Source organism: Opisthocomus hoazin, chromosome 27, assembly GCF_030867145.1.
Source record: "Opisthocomus hoazin isolate bOpiHoa1 chromosome 27, bOpiHoa1.hap1, whole genome shotgun sequence".
Classification (NCBI taxonomy): domain Eukaryota; kingdom Metazoa; phylum Chordata; class Aves; order Opisthocomiformes; family Opisthocomidae; genus Opisthocomus; species Opisthocomus hoazin.
Window position 1 is genome coordinate 9794755 of NC_134440.1, and position 19012 is coordinate 9813766.

Consider the following 19012-nt stretch of genomic DNA (forward strand, 5'->3'; position numbering starts at 1 on the left):
GTACACAGCCCGGAAAACCCACCGGAGCAGGACGCAGCGCCGGCGCCGCAGGGCCCAGGGCGGGCAGCAGCCAGGCGCGCGGCGGGGAGAGCACAGGGACAGGGACAGGAAGGGGCTGCTGCACGCGGCGCAGCTTCTCGTTAAAGTAAAAGCAACACATACACACAAGCGCTTGGCGTCACGGCCCACGGCACTCCTCACACAGGCTCCGAACACGCCAGCAGGCGCTCTCTTCCCATACGACTCAAAAAAACCAAAACAACAAACAAAGAAAAATTACAACAGGTCCCTGGCTCTGCCTTGAAGATACAACGAAGCGACGCTCCGTCCTTGCTCCCGAACCAGACCCCCCGCGGGCTCTCGCCCCATCCAGCCAGGAGAGGCCCCGCTCCCTCCCAAGGCCCGGATCCGCAGGAGCCGCTGGCTTTCTCGACGCCTCTCGCTGCTCGTCGCCTCGGGAGGACCCCGGAGCGCCCAGCCTGCCGCAGAGGGGGCCCTCGGGGTGGGCTTGCAGCCGGTTGGAAAAGCCACTGGTTTTCCCCCTCTGTTAACTAAAAGGATCAGCCCAGAGCACGCAACAGCCACTCCCGACCTCTCTGACCCTGCCCCGCGGAGGCAGAGCCTCCTCAAGCCTCCTCCAAGCTTACAGCCCCAAAACGCACCCGCGGGCAGCTGCCAGGCGTGCCGCAAACCGAGCTCTCTGACGGGAATGACTGCGTCGCGTACTATAGTACCTTTTGGGGGGAAAAAAGGAAAAGCACAAAGGAAAATGAGCAGTTCCTCAGCTGCTCCGTGCGGCGGGGACGCCCTGCCCTGTCAAGCGACAAGCAGAGCCCCGAGCCCAGCCTCCTCGCACCAGCTGTATCCACCGGGCCCGGCTGGCTCCCACCTCCAGAGACGTCCGTCCCAGGGCAGAGCGGCCGCGAGCAGCGCGTCCGGCCCCGTCCCAGAGGCGAGGACACTCTCCTCTCTCCCAAGAGGGGCAACACCGCAGCGGGGATGGCCTCGGTCCGGTCTCGTGGTCCGGCGTCCTCTCCAGTACACAGCCCGAGGGCCGGAGGACGCTGGTTTGACGTTTCTCTTGTACCCGTTTCCCTTTCCGAAGGATGAATCCGTAAACCTCTGGCAGTTCCCTCCCCGTCCCCTCCCAAGCACTGCCCGGCGTGGTTCACAAGCACATATTTAATTAGCATCTGCTGGGTCCGACCTCCGGGCCCTCCCTCCCGGCGGCTCCTCGGGGTTCCATGCACACCAAGGTAGTGGGCTGATCGCGGCACCGCCGGCGCTGGGCTCCCGGCTCACCACACGCGGGCTTTATCGTATCCTGGTGAAGAGGTTGAGGACGGATACAGACTCCTGCCAGGAAAAGGCAAAGCAGGGGCTGAGCACTCCATAGCTGCGCTGCGGCGTCACGCCACCTGCTTCGGGGTTTGGTTTTTTAATAAACCAGCTGCCGATCCGGTGAGGTACCTCCAGCTCTGGGCACGACCCGAGCTCACCGTTCAAAGCCCAACACCATCAGTATTCCCACGGGCTTTTTCCAGGCGGTAACAAGGAGCACGGCAGGCAAGTGTGCCGTTCCCCCGGCCTCGTGGGGAGCTGTACCCCAGAGCTGCCAGAGACCGGGGACGCCGGCAGCGAGCAGCACCCGCTCCCCACAGCTCACTCCAGGATCTCCCTGCCACCTCCGCCAGACACCCAGCCCAGCTCTCGGCGCAGCTGGCACCACCCGCTCTCGGTGACGGCGAGCTGTCAGCAGCAGCACCCACGATCCCACTCCCACCCAAGCCCCCATCTGAGGCCGTTTCACAGGGAGCCAGGGGACAACGCTCTCGGAGCGGGTCAGCTCCCAGCAGCACCCTTGCAGGGAGGAGGGTGGGCGCAGGATGGGCTCCCCGAAACGCTGCTACGCTCAGCAGCCCTCGAGCAGCCAGGAGAAGGCCGTTCCGTCGCACTGCCTTGAGCACACAGGGGCAGGCTTTTCTTTCACCTGATGACTACAGATCTCTTCATGTCTCAGCAAAGTACAACCCTGCACCGCATCCAGCCCTCGACCCGCAGCGTGTGGTGAAGGGACCAGAGCCAAGGCAGCAGAGCAGCGCAGACTTGGCCCGAACTCGCCCCCGGGCCGAGCCTGCTGCAGGACACAGCCGCAGCCACCCCCGCACGCACCCTTACCTTCGTCGAGCGAGTTTTACTGAAGACGTTCCAGAAGCGCAAGGTCTCATCTCCAGCTCCTGTAACGATGGCCTCCCCATCAGGGGACATTGCCTACGGCCAAGAGAGAGCAACCTTTAGCAGCTGTTACATTTTTGAGGTTGAAAACAAACCTTCACTGGAATACGAGAGAGATTTAACTCTCCTTCCTACCTGGCTAGCGGTGAGAAACCACAGAACTACCTCTGCTTTCCTCTGCCTCGCTCAGTCTCCGTAGGTGCCAATTTGAGCACTCGCATCTTACTTAGGCAGCCATGGAACACAGGGGTGAAATTCTCATAAAAAGGATTCTGGTGTTCAGAATCCAAGGCAGCTGTAATTAAGGCTGTTCCTCCCCGGATGATAAAGAGGTGTGAGGGCAGGAAGTGTGACACGACTGCATGCGCCAGCTCTGGCAGTCACCTGCACCGGAATCCAGCCCACAAAACCGAAGCTGCACATTTATCACCTCTGTCACGACTCCGCCGAAAGCCCCACGTACCAGCGACAAAGCAGGCACAGGGTCAGCGTGGATTAACTGCACCAAGTACTGTAATGATGAACGAGGAGGACTGAAAGCCTCAAACCCTTCGCCTGCTGGCAGTCCCCAGCGAAAACGTGTACAAGTCTCCAGGGAAGGAGGAGAGACGCCTGTGCTTCCTCAGCAGAGTTTTGGCAGGCTTTGCTCTTCGCTAAGAAAGCCTCACGTTTCCATAGCAGCAAACCAAAGCATCCCTTGCAGGCAAGGAAACCAGATACAGGCGTTTTCCTTCGCTTGCAGGGCAGCATTCGTAGCTCCAGCCCGGCTGCCGGCAGCTCCGGCGCCACCGGCACTGCGGCTTCGGCCTCACCCCGCACGCGCGCAGCCGACACGCAGCTACAGAAGCCTGCAGAGACACGGCCGTCGCTTACCAGATACAAGACTCGGTACGAGTGCCCCGTTAGCTTTGCCACTTGAGTTAGCGAGGGGTATTTCCAGACGAGGATCTGGTTCTGCGAGTATCCGTGGGTACTCACCTGGAAGGGGAGAGGAAAATTCGCGTCACGCTTCCTGACAGCCGACGGCGCAGCGGCCGCACCGCACCGCGAGGAACTCACGAGCTCGTTGGCGTGTTTCGACCAGGCCAGGTTGCACACTTGCGACCCGGTGTCGATGCACTGCAGAGGCTGCCCGGTGAGCGTGTTCCAGAAGCGTATGCAGCGGTCGGCTGTCCCACCGCCGGAGGCGAGCAGTCCGTGCTGGTGCGGAGACCAGGCGATAGCTTTTACTGCTGCAAGATGCTCTGTGTACTGTTGGACAGGACTCAGGCTGCAGTGATTCCAGACAAGGAGCTGGCAGAGAGGAGAGACGTGATGGAACCTGCACTGCTGTCGCGTGTCTGCAACACCCACAAGCCACGACGCTGCGCTGGGACGGAGGAGGGCAGGTGGGCACCAAAGTGATTTCCCACAGCTCTGCCCCAGCACACGCATCCCCACCCTGCAGCCAGGCCCACCCTGACGCCGCCCCCCACGCCCTGCCCAGAGCCGTTCGGCTGCGGGGCCACAAGGCAGCGAACGGTCCTCAGGCTGACGGAGCCAAAGACAGAGCGTCACTGAACATGAACTCAAACCCTTCTCTTGCCCCGACAGCTGCATTACTCCAGAGCACGTTTAGAAACGGGCTCGAGTTCCTCAGAAGTTATTCTGAGCAGGAGGAACTCCGCACAGCCACACTGTCACACGGACACCGGGCACATTCACCACCTTGCAGCCTGCTCCCAGGGGCTCCCAGCACTGCTTCTCCACAACAGCTGCTGCTTCCGTACGGCGCTCAGCCAACTCCACGCCTGCGTTCCAGGTGTCAGAACCTCTATAGCTCTAAACTCCGTTTCCTTCTGCATACATAAACACCACTGCAACAAACCTGACCACAGGCTACCTAAACAAAATCAGGAAGCACAGCTTAGCAGCAGCTTTGTTGAACTCAAACCCCTGAGTCAAGCTATAGATTTAATTAGCCAAGTGCAGGAGCAAAATTAAATTTGCCTTTTTAATTTTATTAGGGAGAGGAGACCGAGTAGAAGCTTCGCATGATTTATGTTTGGACGCAGTCCAACGACCGAAACAAAAGCCCCTTTCGGAGGGCCAAATATCCCTAAAGAGAGGGGGTCTGACAATTCTTGGTGAAGACCTAGCGACACTGAGCCCCGTGGACTCCTTGGCAGGACCATACCTTATTATCATTTCCTCCAGAGGCCAGGAGCTGGTGGTCCGTAGACCACTTGAGCCCGCAGACCTCCTGCCTGTGGCCCTGGAGCCGCCGCTCGGACTGCAGGGGGGGGGTGCGGATGTCCCGCTGCAGGATCATCCTGTCCCGGCTCCCAGAAGACAGCTGGTCCGCGTTCCACGCCAAGGCACCTGCAACGCGGGCAGAGCGTCAGGGTGTGCTGCGGGAGGCCTGGGAGCGGGCAGGCAGCACCCAGCCACCACAGCTGCCAAGGATTTAAAAAAATAATTCAAAAAACATCTGTGCTTATGGACCTGCCTTCTATCCACTGTCTGAAGTCCTAGCACAGCGTGCAAAGACAGATTAGCCTGCACAAGCTTACTGAAGGTATCACTAATCCCATTTCACAGTGCAGTACAGCACAGAAGGAAAACTCGGAGGGTGCCCTGACTTCCCAAATCTCACTCCAGCGTTCAGATCGCTGCGGAGCAACAAAACCAGTCCCGGCAGAAGAAGGGAACTGGAAATCTCAGTGTCAAGCAGCCTGCCGGCAGGGCTGAAACCGGAAGCCAGTGGCAGTGACACAAGATGTTGCAACCAAACCTAAAATGCCTCAGACATGGAGGAAACACCTGCTGCAACACTCAACCACCACCACACCCGAGATCAGAGCTCCACAATTACTCGACGATAACGCTTTGAAGACGGCTCGAGACATAGCAGGGGATAAATCTCAATCCTGGCACCTTCCGAGTTCTGCTATTTCACACAGATCCCTTGCTTCAAGGAAAAAGTTCAGTCATGAAGAAAGGAAACCTGCGAAACCTCGGCCTCCCGCCTCCTTACCGACTCGGGCTGTGTGCCCCTCGAGCATTGAGAGCTTTTTCCCAGCAGCCGCATCCCAGATCTGTACAAAGCCCTTGTGCGTGCCCACGGCTACCAAGTTCCCCTGGACAAACAGCAAACCATGGTCAGTAAAGCCAGTAAGTACAGACAGACGTAAACCAAAAGCTAGGAGCTGAGGAGAAGACTTGAGATAAATCCCACACGATGGAAAGCATCCAGAGTTCTTCCATCTTTTCCCTACCGAGAGGGCCAAGGAGCCTGGCTGGAATATATTTACTGTAACTTTTTATTGTCAAGAGAAGTGAGCCGGCTCTTTCTCCCTCCCACGGCTCTCAGCAGATGCCTCGAGAACCTCGAGATACAGGAGGCTGCTCTCGGTCCCCTCTCATTTAGCAGAGGAAAACGGTGCAGACAGGAAGACGCATTTGATTTGCGACGCATACAGGGAGTTTGGGGAAATACAGGACAATACCCCAAGTTCAAAGCTGTGAGGAAGAGCTACACGGCTACGACGGCAGTGTCTACGCTACGAGGGTGTGAGCTGCCACCACTGCCAGCGTTATACTGACCCGTTCCGACCAGCCCACGGATGTCACAGAATCTCCTTCCACGGAGAGATCACACAGTCTGGTTACCTTGAAAGCGGGACAGAAGGGAACAAGAAACACTTGTTATTGCCACACTACGCTCTCCGCTGTCTCACAGACCAGGACCTAGTTTGGGACAGAGCATTACAAGCGCTGAATCCCTCAGACAGCGCGTTCCATAGCTCTGAAAGATGCTATGGCTGGAAAAGAACTACGGCAAGGGCGACTCCACTCTCCAGACACTGACCTGGCTAGTACAAGCGCTCCACAGGTAAACACAAGTCCCAAGGCCAACACTGAGGACGTTAAGAGAGGACCAGTCCACCAGGTTCAGGTAGAAGTCGTCCTGCAGCTCTGGGGCATCCAGCACTTTGAAAGGAATCTTTGAGATCTTCCGAGTTGGTTTTCGAGGTGATCTTAGCAGCTTCTGACTGTTTACAAAAACAGATGCACAAACCGCTACAGGACCTTACCCCGCTGCCGATGGTGGGTGCAGATGTAGCCGCTCTTTAAAGCGCACTTGTGTTTCTGTAGGAATGCACAGACAGAGGCCGAAAAATTCCTTCCAGCTGGTACGACTGGAAGGAATTACGTTCTGCTCCTGTAAAGGAGCTGGGGAGCAAACAGGTAAACCGAGCGCTGACAGCTGACCGAGGCACGTTCAGTATCTGGGCAGGCTGGGCGCCGGCAGAAGTTCTTAGACCTTGACGGTCCCTGCTCACCATCTCCCCACGTTTCCAACAGCAATTCAGACAGCAATTTTGGGTGCCTTAGCAAGAAGCCCCAGAGAGCCTCACTGAATCCTCTGCCCCAGCCCGTCCCTTCTCGCAGCCTGTGGAGAATCAGTGATACCTTTTGTTGCTGACAGGAGACAGGGAGTACGGCGAGACCTCGTTACCATCATCTGGACTGGAGCGCTTTGTGCTCAGTGAATACTGCACGAAGAAAACACACCTGGTAAGAACGCCAGCACGCCCAGACTCCAGAGCATCCCTCCAACGCGCGCTGGTGCCCAGTGCCTAGCTAACTCCAACACCCACAGTCAGATTTTCCAGACTTTTCAATCGCTCCCTCTCCCAGGTGCTCTGGAACCACACAGCAAAATCCTGACCTCCACTCAAGTCCAAAAGCTCGATGTGGTCGCTTATCACTGTCCAGAAAAGCCTGGTTCCAGCTCGGCTTCCCCGCCAGTACAGAAACAGGAAGCACGCAGCTTGCTGCAGAGACTTCTGCTCTCTTTACAGGCCACCAAATTTTGTTACCAGCAGCTTATCTTGGTCAAGCCACAACACTACCTCCCTTGCACCAGCAGCGTGGCAGAGCCGTGTGCTGTGTTCCTGCGACGCACACGTGCAGCCTCCACTGGTTTTAACGCAACGTAACCGACTCACAGTGAAGAGAGACTTCTTCTCCGGGTTGGACGGCTGCAGCCTCCTGTCTTCTGTCTGCGGGTCTTGCACCTTCTCGATCCCTGCTCCTAAGAGCTCGTTCTTCAGCAAGGCAGAGTAAGCAAGGCCATCTGTGAACCCAAACGAGCGCTTAGGCACAGGACTCGGAAGCAGCAGGCAGCTCTGCAGGGAGTGGCAGGACGACATCTGCCTGGCTCGCACGTTCCCAGGGCCTCTTCATAAGCCTGGGGCCCCAGTTTGGAATCAACATGAGCAGCAAGCTTCCCCTCTTTCACCCCACCAGGAAAGTGCTTCTACGGTACAATAAATCAAGGGATACAAATAGCCTCTCGCTTCCCAGGCCTCGTCAGCAGCCCACTGAGGTGACCCGGTATTCACCCTCGTGATGGGGGCATTTCCTAACACACCAGCACGAGTTTTTGCATAAGCACGAAGGAAATAAAAGCTCCAGGCGCAGTGCAAGTGGTAGAAAGGAGGTCTCACCTTTGCCATTGTCCGATGTCGCATCCTTTGCTTTTCTGTTTTGACTTGGTGATTTTTCATTTTCCTGAAAGGGAGACAGGCGCTATCACCACACAGAAACCTCAGGATATACGGTGAACTAACAAACAAAGAAGTCTCCTAGACCACAGGGGCAATGCGTTCAGAGGAACTCTTCTGGGGCAGCAGAAGACAAGCAGAGCAATTACGCAGGCAAAATAATATGCACCATTTCCTTAGCTGCGAGACTGAGCTGCAGGAGCTAAACCTACATTTATTCTGTGGAAGTTGATGCTCCAGTTGGCCCCAGCTCTTGAGGGAATGAATCTGTCACCGTGCTTACTAGGAGAAGACATCGGAGAATTGGAAGGTGTCAGGGTTCTTCTCATCTCTGCTACCTGAATTAAAGAAGAGGAGACACACACAAGAATAAGTGTGGATTACAGCAGGGGTCTGAAAAACATCAGCGAGGCCTTGTCAAAGCTCAATATGCCCAAGTAGAAGAGCCAAGCATTAGTTTGTCCCCGTCACAGAACCAGTAAGCATGTTAGAGTCCCCCTGTCAGGGGAACTTCTGTCAGAAGCAGCAATTAAACATCCTCTTTCCCTCCGCTCCTTCTCCAGCTGACGTTGTCGAGGGAAACACGTGGCAGGCTGGAGCGGGGCAGACTGCTTGCAGGGTGAGCAGCAGATGCCGCAACTGCAGTCACATTCTTTTTCATACAATAATTTATGTCAGAAGGGACGCCAGCTCTGAACAGGGCTAATTTCACAGCTACACTGAAGGCCACAGCGGCACCCAATTGAGTTTTCAGCGTCTCCGAGGACACCGACCCCACAAGCTCCCTGCTGCAGTGTTTGGACGCCCTCAGTGCGAACACCTTCTCCCAGTACCTAACTGGAATTCCCCCTGCTGCAGCTTGTGTCTGTTGCCTCTAATCCTTCCACTGTGTACCTCTGAGGAGAGTCAGACCCTATTTTGTCCATACCACCCACCACGCAGTTGAAAGCTACCACCTGATCCCTCCTGAGCCTCAGCTTCTCCAGGCTGAGCAACACAGTCTCGGCATCGTCCTGCGCCAGCCCCCTGACCATCCTGGGGGCCTCCATTGGACTGGCTCTGTCTTGTCAAGCCCCACAGTTGGTCTGTTTGTTTGTTAGCCCCCAGTGTTTGATGTTCCCCATGTACTTACTGAGGTTATTCAGTAAAGAGGCATCACTGAGCTACATAAAAATATCTTAACTCCTTTTTGCGACGTGAACTGAGTTTATACATTCAAACGCTTCGCTGAAGTCAAGTCGTTGGGTTATTCCTAGAACAGCTCAGGGGCTCACACCTGCTCACAGCCCAACAAGAGACTACGCTTCGCGTCAGAGAGGTCACACATCTTTCAAAAGCTCAAGTGAAAACAGTCAGAGGCAAGACAGACAGCCACTGAATAGTCAGACTAAGCCCATTTAGCACAGCCCGTCGTACTTACACCAGGCATTGTGTTTTCATGCTGTATGTTGATTTGGCGCAGGAGACGTCTCTCGTAATCCTGGTCCATGGCGGAAAGCAGAGGGGCTGGGGACTTCGGCAGGCTCAGGAATTTATGTTCACCAAGTCCAGCCAGTAATCAGTCTGCTGCAACAGAGAGGGGAAGGAAAACACCAAAACGTCGCACCCCCTCGTACAGAAGCAGCCCTTCAGAATCGTGTCAGCCTGTCACCACTTTTCCTACCCAGAGCACTGGTGCCAAACTTGCGTGACACAGCCCAGCGCAGGGCTGCTGATCAAAGTGGTTTTCTGTATTATTTCCCTTGGCTGCTGAGTCACGTGAGCAGGCGACCGGCGACTCGTGTCTGGCGGGACCTCAGCCGGAGCCGAGACTGCGGCACTGGAAACCCGCCGGCTGTCACGCACGGCAGCAGCACAGCCTGGCAAGCTGTCCGCACTCCGGCATGGACAAACCAGACAGCACCAGCCCGCCCCACCGCAGCCAGAGCCACGCGGACAGCAGCGCGCACCGCTGCGCTGGGGCTGGCTGGGACACCCTTCGCCGTGCTGGAGGTACTGCAGACGTCCAGGCCACGCGCTGCAGGAACGCGGGCAGCTACGGACCAGGCAGGCCCCGGGCCAGCAGCCAGCGCCCGATGCCCACGCTGCCCCAGGTATTCCTCCTGGCCAGCACAACGCTAGCTCACTGACGGCTACACAGGCTGCAAGCAATGTCCAGCATCTTGCAAGCATACGCTCTAGGACAGGGCTGCTTCAGAGCCCAGATGTGGCTGGCTGAATGACAGCGTGCATCGATTAAAAGAAAAAAAAATCAGCTAACACTCCTGCGAGGATAGGTAGTCCCAGCCCTTCTCTGGGCTCTGGAGGGCGCAGACCAGCAGCGTTAGGGCCCAGCCCATCTCCAGCTCACACCCCCCCGCCTCGGGCTTTGCCCTCAGCTCACACGGACACGACGACGCCGACGCCAGAAGAGACGTGCCAAGGTGCTCCTTCACCCACGACAAACATCTCCAGAGGGAAAGGTGCGCTCTGACACACACCCGCCACAGCCAAAGATCCCCACAGCACACAGGCCTCTGGACGCTGTGCAGAGCACAGAGGGATTTTCATCTGCTGTTATTGTACAAACCTTTACGGCCCCTGGCCGGAGTCCCAGCTACACAAACCCGGGAGCTGCCCCGAGACACAAACTCGCGGCAGCATCGGGAGGCAGCTGCACGGGAGCGGCTGTGCGGGGCGAAGGCTGTCCAGGGACACGCTGCACCGCCACGCGATGGCCCTGCCCCGGAGCGCCGGCAGCGTCCTCCGCCGCCGGTGAGGTTCCCTGGGAAGAGGTTCACCAAGAACACCCAGGGTTTATCATCAAACACGGGAGGCAAGGCACCAGGCGCAGAGGGGCACAGCAGCACACGCTGTCATCCAGCCGGATGAGATGAAGTATTACAGTATTCTGCAGAAAGCACACCAGCTCTGGGCTACCGTGACGCACCAGCCAGCAGAGCCACTCTCCTTTCATCCAAGCCGTTTGTTAGTACTGAGCCTTGGACTTCTGACAAACGCCGAAACGCAGAGGCCTGCTCGTCCTCGCCATTAAGCATGGCAGCACTTCCGCAGGAGCTCCCCTGAAACAGCGAGTGCCAAGCTGTCTCCGAGTATACCTGCTCACCTCCGCCACCTCCTCCCCCAAGCCTTTTGCTTTTTTCATTTCATACATTTCTCCAATATGTTCTTTCGGAGGCAACACTGGAGAACGCTACCAAACTGAAGAGTAATCAGCTTCCACCAAATGAAGTGAAGACTCAGAGCTGGCCTTACTGCGAGTGAAAAGTCAGGCAAGCCTGTAAGGTTATTATCGAAGGAGGTTAAAATAAAATAGTAAGTGCATCCCGTGTCAAACGCTCTCCCTCATTTTGTCGGTTACTCCACTACCCTCACCTACCCATGATCTTCCAAATCTGCCTTTGAGGTTAACAGGAGCTCTCAAAATGAGCACTTCAGTACAATGCCCCCCCTTCTTTTTTTCATTCCCCCGGTTGTTTCACCACCACGGATAAGGGAGATCAGCTTGCAGACCCCACGCGAGGAGCGTGCTCAGCTGGGAAACACCACGCGTTGGAAGCGTCCTCCCAGCACGGCTCAGCGCAGTATTCGTGAGCGATCCAGATCCAGTTACACCGCACCGTGACATTTTTAATTCTGGATATGAAACACATTCGCTTTTAAAGCTTTTCATTTGAGTTCCTGTCTGTACAAATTTCGACTACAACTTCTAATGAGAAATACAGCGCACACAGAGCGAATAGCAGCAGAGACTGCGTAGGCAGAACATGGCAGTAATACCAATCAGCCCCAAACAGCCTCTTCTCAGGCTTCAGATGCTTCAGAATAAAGCACCACCATGACATGAATTGTATTTGAATTGCCAAGTCATCCTCTGCCCCTTTGGCCCTGTCTAAATTTGCAAATATATTCCTTTGTTACCTTTAAGAGTTCTCCTGCCTTTGGTATTCTCCGAGTCTCTCACTTTCAGCAGCACCTCTCACGTTCAACACTTACCCACCCAACCACCTTCCAGTGTTAAGGAGCACACAAACGATTTCTGGAAGCAAAACGGGCCAGGGATTGCCCGGCTGCTGCTCTGCTCAGGTTGGCCACGGCCGGAACTGACAGAGCCGACACGGCCTACATCTGCTGCCCCAACTTCAAAACTCGCCGAGAAATCCAACCAGGCAGAGGCTGCCTCTCAAACCACGGGGACTCACCCAGGAGCAGAGGAGGCACAGGAGGAAGGCTGCTGTGTGCATTTTGTAACCTTGTACAGAACCTTCAGGGATTTTGTTTTTTTTGCTTGGCTCTTGTGGGAATTCATATGCTCTGTCTGAGCACGACAGTTTTTCACAGAGCTACCAACTTTACTAACATCTCGTTTCCCTTTACAGAATACAAAAATTCACGGAATACGGTTGTCTGATTACCTTACATCTCCAAACAGCTCAGAGCGCCAGCTCAGATAAAAGGTCTGCTTTCTCGGAAGCCTTATCTGAAGTCAGCGCACTAAAAGCCAAGATGAAAAATTCACCACCAGCCTCGTCCACGGAGCTTTACCGGAAAGGCCCGGCAACTCGAAAGCCTGCTTCACCGTAACACTGAAGCTACTGAAGGTGCAGCCGTACCTCTGGTCAACGCACAAAAGCAAGTCATGGAATTTAGAGAACGCAGCAGCTTCAGCCAACAGCCCCAGAAAATTCTGCTACTGTGTTAAAAATAATAATAATAAAATAAATATCGGTCTTTAACGCGAGATGGTGTTGCCGGCAGCGCGTGAAGAACCTTCGGCACAAACCAGCAGGCTAACTCGGTAAGGGTCAGCACTTCGCAGGAGAGCGAGCGCGGGGCCGCCGAGAGCGCCGCGAGTCAAGGACAAAAGCATCACCCACGCAAGGAGGGCTGCGACCCCGGGGGCAGAGGCTCCCGCGACCTGGCAGACCCCTCCACGGCCCCCCGGCAGAGCCAGCGCGGGATGCCCGGGGCGGGCTCCTGAGCCCCGCAGCCCCGCAAAGCCGCCGATCGCCGGTGCCGGGGGCCGTCGCGGTGCGTCACCCCCGACGGCGGGCCCGGCGGCTTGGAGCCCCTCGGGCCCCAGAGCCACGGGGGGGAACGGCGACCCCCAGCCCGGGGCCCGCACACCAGCGACCCCGGGAAGCTCCCCGCGCCGCCCGGAAGCCCTCCCCGCCGCTCCCCTGCCCGGTTCGGTCACCAGGCCAGGCACTGCTGCAGCCCCGGGGGCGGGGGCGGCACCGCCGGACGGGGCTCGCAGCCGCTACGGCCGGTCCCGGGGCCCAGGCGCAGGGCGGCGGCCGGCAGGGCCGGCCGGGGCGGGGGAGCGGCGGCACAGGCCCACCCGCGGCCCCCGCCCCGCCGGCCCCAGCGCGGACACCGCGCAGCGCCGCGACCCCAAGGCAGCCGGTAGCGACCGGGCCCCGCCCGGCCCGGCAGAGGCCTGGGCACCGGCCGCGCAGGCCCCGCCGCACCGGGGGCCCCGCAGCCCCGGGGGAAGGGGCCGCGGCCCACCGCAGCCCGCCCCGCAGCACCGGCGCGGCCCCGCCGCCCGCCCTACCTGCCCGCCCGGCGCGGCCCGGCCCCGCTCCGCCTCCGCCTGTCACTCTCCGCCGGCCCCACCGCTCCGCAATATGGCGGCCGCCCCTGCCCGCTGGCCCCGCCCCCCGTTCGAATCAACACAGAAGCGGCGGCGCGCGGCGCCATGGCAACGGCCGCGGCCCGCCCCGGGTGGGTGGGGCGGAGCCTGACACCGCCCCTCAGCGCGCTGACGTCACGGCGCTGAGGGCCTTCCGGGGGAGGGGAGGGGGACACGGGACATGGCGGCCGCGCTCCCCGCAGCCCCTCCCGGCGCGCCCCGGCTGCAACGCGCCGGTCCCCGCGTAGCCCCCGCGCCCCCCCGCCCCGGGGCTCGAACGCGCGGGCGTCGGCCGGGAGCGGCGGGCCCGGCCCATCCCGTCCCGCCCCGGCCCCGCCCCCGGCGCCGTCGTGACCCCACCGCGCCCCCGCCGTGACCCCGCCGTGACCCTGCCGTGACCCCGCCGTGACCCCGCCGCTGCCGATCGCTTCCGGGGCGGCCCCGGCTCCCGGTTTGAAAATGCGGGAGCGGCTGCTGGTGCTGCTGTGCGCGCTGGCGCGGCGGCGGGCGGGCGGGCGGCGGCCATGGCTGGCACCGGCGGCGGTGGGGCCTGGGACGGGCCGCAGCGGCGAGCCTGGCTCCAGCACTACTACAGCCAGCGGCAGAAGCGGCTGATGACGGTGACCGGGGGCGGGCGGGGGCGGGGAGGACGCAAAGCAGGCGGGACGTGGGGCACGAAGGACACGGGGGGGGGGGGGCGCACCCAAATGGGGAGGGGGTGGAGGGGGGGCACAGCTCGCAGGGACACATGGGGGGGCGGGGCAGACACGAACCGCAGGGGCGGGAAGGATGGGGGCACAAAGGACACGGGGGACACGAAGGATATGGGACACGAACGCAGATCCAAAGGACAGGGGATACAGAGGGTTGGGGGGTGACATCAAAGGGGGGGACACAAGGGGGGGGACACACGGGGGAGGGGACACAGAGGGCCTGGGGACACGCGGCAGCAAGGACAGGCTGTCAGGGGAGAGCGTGGGGAGGCCGTGTCCCTGGGCAGTGGCCGGGGGCGGCACAAAAAGCCTCTTTTCAGCTTAAAGATGGTATTTAGAATTTACTGACAAATGAACTGGAGGGGCCGGGGCGTCGTGCCCGCTCCCCCTGCCGATCACGCCCACCCCGCAGCTCACTCGTTAAAAAATCATCCCAAGTGGCCACCCCGGAAGGGGACTTTTTACGAAAGGCTCCTCAGCTGCAGCCCCGGGGCTCTGTTCTGGGCCACACTCGCAGCATCGCACGATCGCTACGGTGGGAAAGGACCTCTGAGACCATCCAGTCCAGCCGTCACCCCAGCACCCCCAGGCCTGCTGAACCATGTCCCCAAGTGCCACGTCCACGCGGTGTTTGAACCCCTCCAGGGATGGGGACTCCCCCACTGCCCTGGGCAGCCTGGGCCAACGCCTGACCACTCTTGCAGGAAAGAAATTGTTCCTGATATCCCATCTAAACCTCCCCTGCTGCACCTTGAGGCCATTGCCTCTCGTCCTGTCGCCGGTTACCTGGGAGAAGACCCCAGCCCCCCTCACTCCCCCCTCCTGGCAGGGAGCTGCAGAGAGCGAGAAGGTCTCCCCTCAGCCTCCTCTTCTCCAGCCTGAGCAGCCCCAGCTCCCTCAGCTGCTCCCCATCAGACTGGTTCTCCAGCCCCCTCCCCAGCCTCGCTGCCCTGCTCTGGACACGCTCCAGCCCCTCCATGTCCTGCTTGTGGTGAGGGGCCCAAAGCTGAGCACAGGACCCGAGGTGTGGCCTCACCAGTGCCCAGCACAGGGGCAGGATCGCTGCCCTGGTCCTGCTGGCCACACCATTCCTGATCCAAGCCAGGATGCCGCTGGCCTTCTTGGCCACCCGGGCACACTGCTGGCTCATGGGCAGCCGGCTCTCGACCAGCACCCCCAGGGCCTTTTCCGCCGGGCAGCTCTCCGGCCTCTCTGCCCCAAGGCTGGAGCGTTGCATGGGGTTGTGGTGACCCAGGTGCAGGACCCAGCACTCGGCCTTGTTGAACCTCACACAGTTGGCCTCGGCCCATCGATCCAGCCTGCGCAGATCCCTCTGCAGAGCCTTCCCACCCTCGAGCAGATCGACCCTGCTGCCCACCTTGGTGCCATCTGCAGACTGACCGAGGGAGCACTCGATCCCCTCATCCAGTTCATTGATAAAGATGTTAAACACGACTGGCCCCAACACTGAGCCCTGGGGAACACCGCTCGTGACGGCCGCCAGCCGGATTTAGCTCCGTTCACCACCGCTCCCTGGGCTCGGCCATCCGGCCGGTTCTTTACCCAGCGAAGGGCACCCCAGTGCCCAGCCGTGGGCAGCCCGTTTCTCCGGGAGGGTGCTGCGGGGAGCGGTGTCCGAGTCCCTGACAAGCACACACAGCGGTCGCCTGGTGGGGTTGCAGCGGGGTTTCCCAGGACCAGGAATGTTTGACCGGGCGGTAGTGCCCGTCGGGACGTCCTCCCTGCCCTGAGGCGGTCGCTGGAGCCAGAGGGTCTTCGGGGCAGGGGGTCCCCGCGAAGCGCGGGGCGGGGGCTGGGGGAGCGCTGTCTCATGCTGCTCTTGTCTCTCCGCCGTGCTGCAGCTCCTGGTCGCGCGCCGCAGGAGAACCAGCTGCTACTTCTACCCCCGCGCCTGGCCCAGCCTCAGGAGCGCGGACTGGTGGGAGCGCGTCGTGCTGAAGGAGTTCGGGCCCCGGGACTGGCTGGAGAAGTTCCGGATGTCCAAGGAGACCTTCTTCTACGTCTGCAACCGGCTGCGGCCCGGGCTGGCTCCGCACAGCGCCCACTTCCACCCCACCCTGCCCCTGGAGAAGAGGGTGGCCGTGGCCCTGTGGCACTTGGCCACCAACGTGGAGTACCAGACTCTGAGCCCGCTCGTGGGCGTGGGGCCCTCCACGGTGCAGACGTGCGTCCGGGAGGTGAGCTACGCCATCGTCTTGCTGCTGAAGCCCCTCTACCTCCGGGCGCCCAGCGAGAAGGAGCTGGAGAACATGGTGCGCATCTTCCGCACGCGCTGGGGCTTCCCGCACTGCATCGGCGCCCTGGACAGCCTGCACATCGCCATCCACCCGCCCCTGCGCCTCAGTGCCGACTACTGCAACGGCCAGGGCTGGCACTCCGTCCTGACGCAGGCCACCGTGGACGGCCTGGGCCAGTTCTGGGACGTCTGCACCGCCTTCCCCGGCAGCATGGAGAACAGCGCGGTCCTGGAGAGCTCCAGCCTGTGGGTGCTGGCCAAGGAGGGCCGGCTCTGCCCCAACCCTCCCAAGCACTTCATGGGGAAGGCGCAGAAGTACGTGCTGCTGGGCGATGCCACCTACCCCTTGCAAGACTGGATCCTCAAGCCCTACCAGGAGGACCAGCAGCTCAGCCAGCGGCAGCTGCAGTTCAACTACCGCCTGAAGCGGGCGCACAGCGTGATCGAGAACGCGTTCCTGCGCCTGAAGGCGCGCTGGCAGATCCTCCTCAAGTGCGACGACTGCAGCCTGGAGCTGCTGCCCACCCTCGTCCTCGCCTGCTGCATCCTGCACAACGTCTGCGAAGCCCACGACGACCCCTTCAACGAGGAGTGGCTGGAGGGCGCCGAGCCCACCGAGCTGCCCAAGCCCTGCCAGCCCGCGCCCGCCGCCATGGAGGACGGCCGGGCCGAGCAGGTGCGCGAGCTGATGTGCCAGTACTTCGAGAGCTGCGGGGAGGGCTGACGGGGCCGGTGTGGAGACGCAGCGCTGCACGCCCTTGGCTCGAGGACGGCCCGCGGACTCCGGCAAGCGTTGGGTCAGCGGCGCCGGGCCGTTGGGCGAAGGACTGGACCCCTGCGATGGCGGCTCCCGGGGCGGGGAGGGGGCGGCCGCGTCGCGCTGGTTTGGCGGCGGTGGTTGGAGGCAGCGCAATGTATTCTGTGCCCGTGCTCTCTGCCCGGCTCTGAGCGGTCTGGTGGTGTGGGGTGAGCGACGCGGGGGTCAGCGCTGGCCGAGGGGGCCGGGGGTCCCTTTCTGGGGAGTGCGCCCCTGCCCGAGGCCCCTCCGCCGGGCCAGAACTGGGGGGGGGGGGGGGCTGGAAGAGAGGTGGCGAAGCCCCTTGGCGGGTGCAGAACCAGTGACGTGACCGGGCTGGGGAGGGAGGGGGGAGGCCCAGCCGGGACCCGCGGGGACCCTGCGGCTGGGTAGCTGAGGGGAGAGCCATGGATGTTGTCTACCCCGACTTCAGCAAGGCTTTGGACACAGTCTGCCATCACATCCTCCTAGGGAAGCTCAGGCAGCGTGGGCTGGATGAGTGGTCGGTGAGGTGGGTTGAGAACTGGCTGAAGGGCAGAGCCCAGAGGGTTGGCATCAGCGGCGCTGAGTCTGGTTGGAGGCCGGTAACCAGTGGTGTGCCCAGGGGTCAGTACTGGGCCCAGTCTTGTTCAGCTTCTTCATCAGTGACCAGGATGAAGAGTTAGAGTGCACCCTCAGCACGTTTGCTGATGACACCAAACTGGGAGGTGTGGTAGACACACGGGCAGGCTGTGCTGCCATCCAGCGTGACCTGGACAGGCTGGAGAGTTGGGCAGAGAGGAACCTGATGAGATTCAACCAGGGCAAGGGCAGGGTCCTGCACCTGGGGAGGAACAACCCCAGGCACCAGTACAGGCTTGGGGCTGAGCTGCTGGGAGCAGCTCTGCGGAGAGGGACTGGGAGTGCTGGGGGACGACAGGGTGACCGTGAGCCAGCAGCGTGCCCTGGGTGCCAAGAAGGCCAAGGGGATCCTGGGGTGCATGAGGAGGAGTGTGGGCAGCAGGGCGAGGGAGGGTCTCCTTCCCCTCTGCTCTGCCCTGGGGAGGCCCCATCTGCAGTGCTGTGTCCAGTGCTGGGCTCCCCAGTTCAAGAAAGATGAGGAGCTACTGGAGAGAGTCCAGCGCAGGGCTGCGAGGATGAGGAGGGGACTGGAGCATCTCTCCTGCGAGGAGAGGCTGAGGGAGCTGGGCTTGTTCAGCCTGGAGAAGAGAAGGCTGAGAGGGGACCTTAGAAATGCCTCTAAATATCTGCAGGGTGGGGGTCAGGAGGACGGGGCCAGACTCTGTTCAGTGGTGCCCAGCGACAGGACAAGGGGCAACGGGCACAAACTGGAGCAGAGGAAGCTCCAGCTGAACCCGAGGAAGAACTTCTTCCCTCTGAGGGTGCCGGAGCCCTGGCCCAGGCTGCCCAGGGAGGCTGTGGAGTCTCCTTCTCTGGGGATATTCCAGCCCCGCCTGGACGCGGTGCTGTGCAGCTGCTCTGGGTGACCCTGCTTGGGCAGGGGGTGGCACTGGGGGACCCCAAAGGGCCCTGCCGACCCCGGCCATGCTGGGATTCTGTGAGCGGGCCGAGCGCCCCACGGTCCGGTGACACCCCCCCTCCCCCTGGAGGGGTCCGCCGCGGGGGTCCGTCCTCCCCGGGTCCCTGCGGCCAGCTGAGCCGGGGGCCCAGCAGCCAGGTTCGCCCCGGGGCCGGGCAGGGACTCCCGGCGGCCCCGGCCCCGCCGCCCCGCGCTGCCCGGAGCCACCCCGGGGCCGCAGGGGGGCGCCATCAGCAGGCGCTCCGCCGCCATCGCGCATGCGCCGCGCTGGCCCCGCCCCCGGC

The 19012-nt window shown here is 60.8% G+C and overlaps 2 protein-coding genes across 4 annotated transcripts; one reads left to right on the forward strand and one right to left on the reverse strand.

The window, feature by feature from the left end:
* Window positions 1–1164: 1164 nt before the first annotated feature.
* FZR1 (fizzy and cell division cycle 20 related 1) lies at window positions 1165–13451 on the reverse strand. Of its 3 annotated transcripts, none has more exons than XM_075443966.1 (14): window positions 13345–13451; window positions 9208–9353; window positions 8000–8125; window positions 7731–7794; window positions 7230–7357; window positions 6691–6773; window positions 6086–6269; window positions 5821–5886; window positions 5252–5354; window positions 4412–4596; window positions 3295–3528; window positions 3109–3213; window positions 2179–2271; window positions 1165–1356 (listed from the first exon to the last, which is right to left on the reverse strand). In XM_075443966.1, exons 2-14 carry the CDS (start codon window positions 9274–9276, stop codon window positions 1315–1317), a joined length of 1482 nt encoding a protein of 493 aa, XP_075300081.1. In that variant the 5' UTR covers window positions 9277–9353; window positions 13345–13451; the 3' UTR covers window positions 1165–1314. The 3 variants fall into 3 exon arrangements, with proteins under 3 accessions (XP_075300081.1, XP_075300082.1, XP_075300083.1); XM_075443967.1 differs by having other exon boundaries at window positions 9208–9350; window positions 13345–13443; XM_075443968.1 differs by lacking the exon at window positions 13345–13451 and adding an exon at window positions 12203–12829.
* Window positions 13452–13826: 375 nt separating this feature from the next.
* On the forward strand, window positions 13827–17329 carry LOC142364602 (uncharacterized). Its single transcript, XM_075444436.1, has 2 exons — window positions 13827–14042; window positions 15998–17329. Exons 1-2 carry the CDS (start codon window positions 13947–13949, stop codon window positions 17114–17116), a joined length of 1215 nt encoding a protein of 404 aa, XP_075300551.1. The 5' UTR covers window positions 13827–13946; the 3' UTR covers window positions 17117–17329.
* Window positions 17330–19012: the final 1683 nt, after the last annotated feature.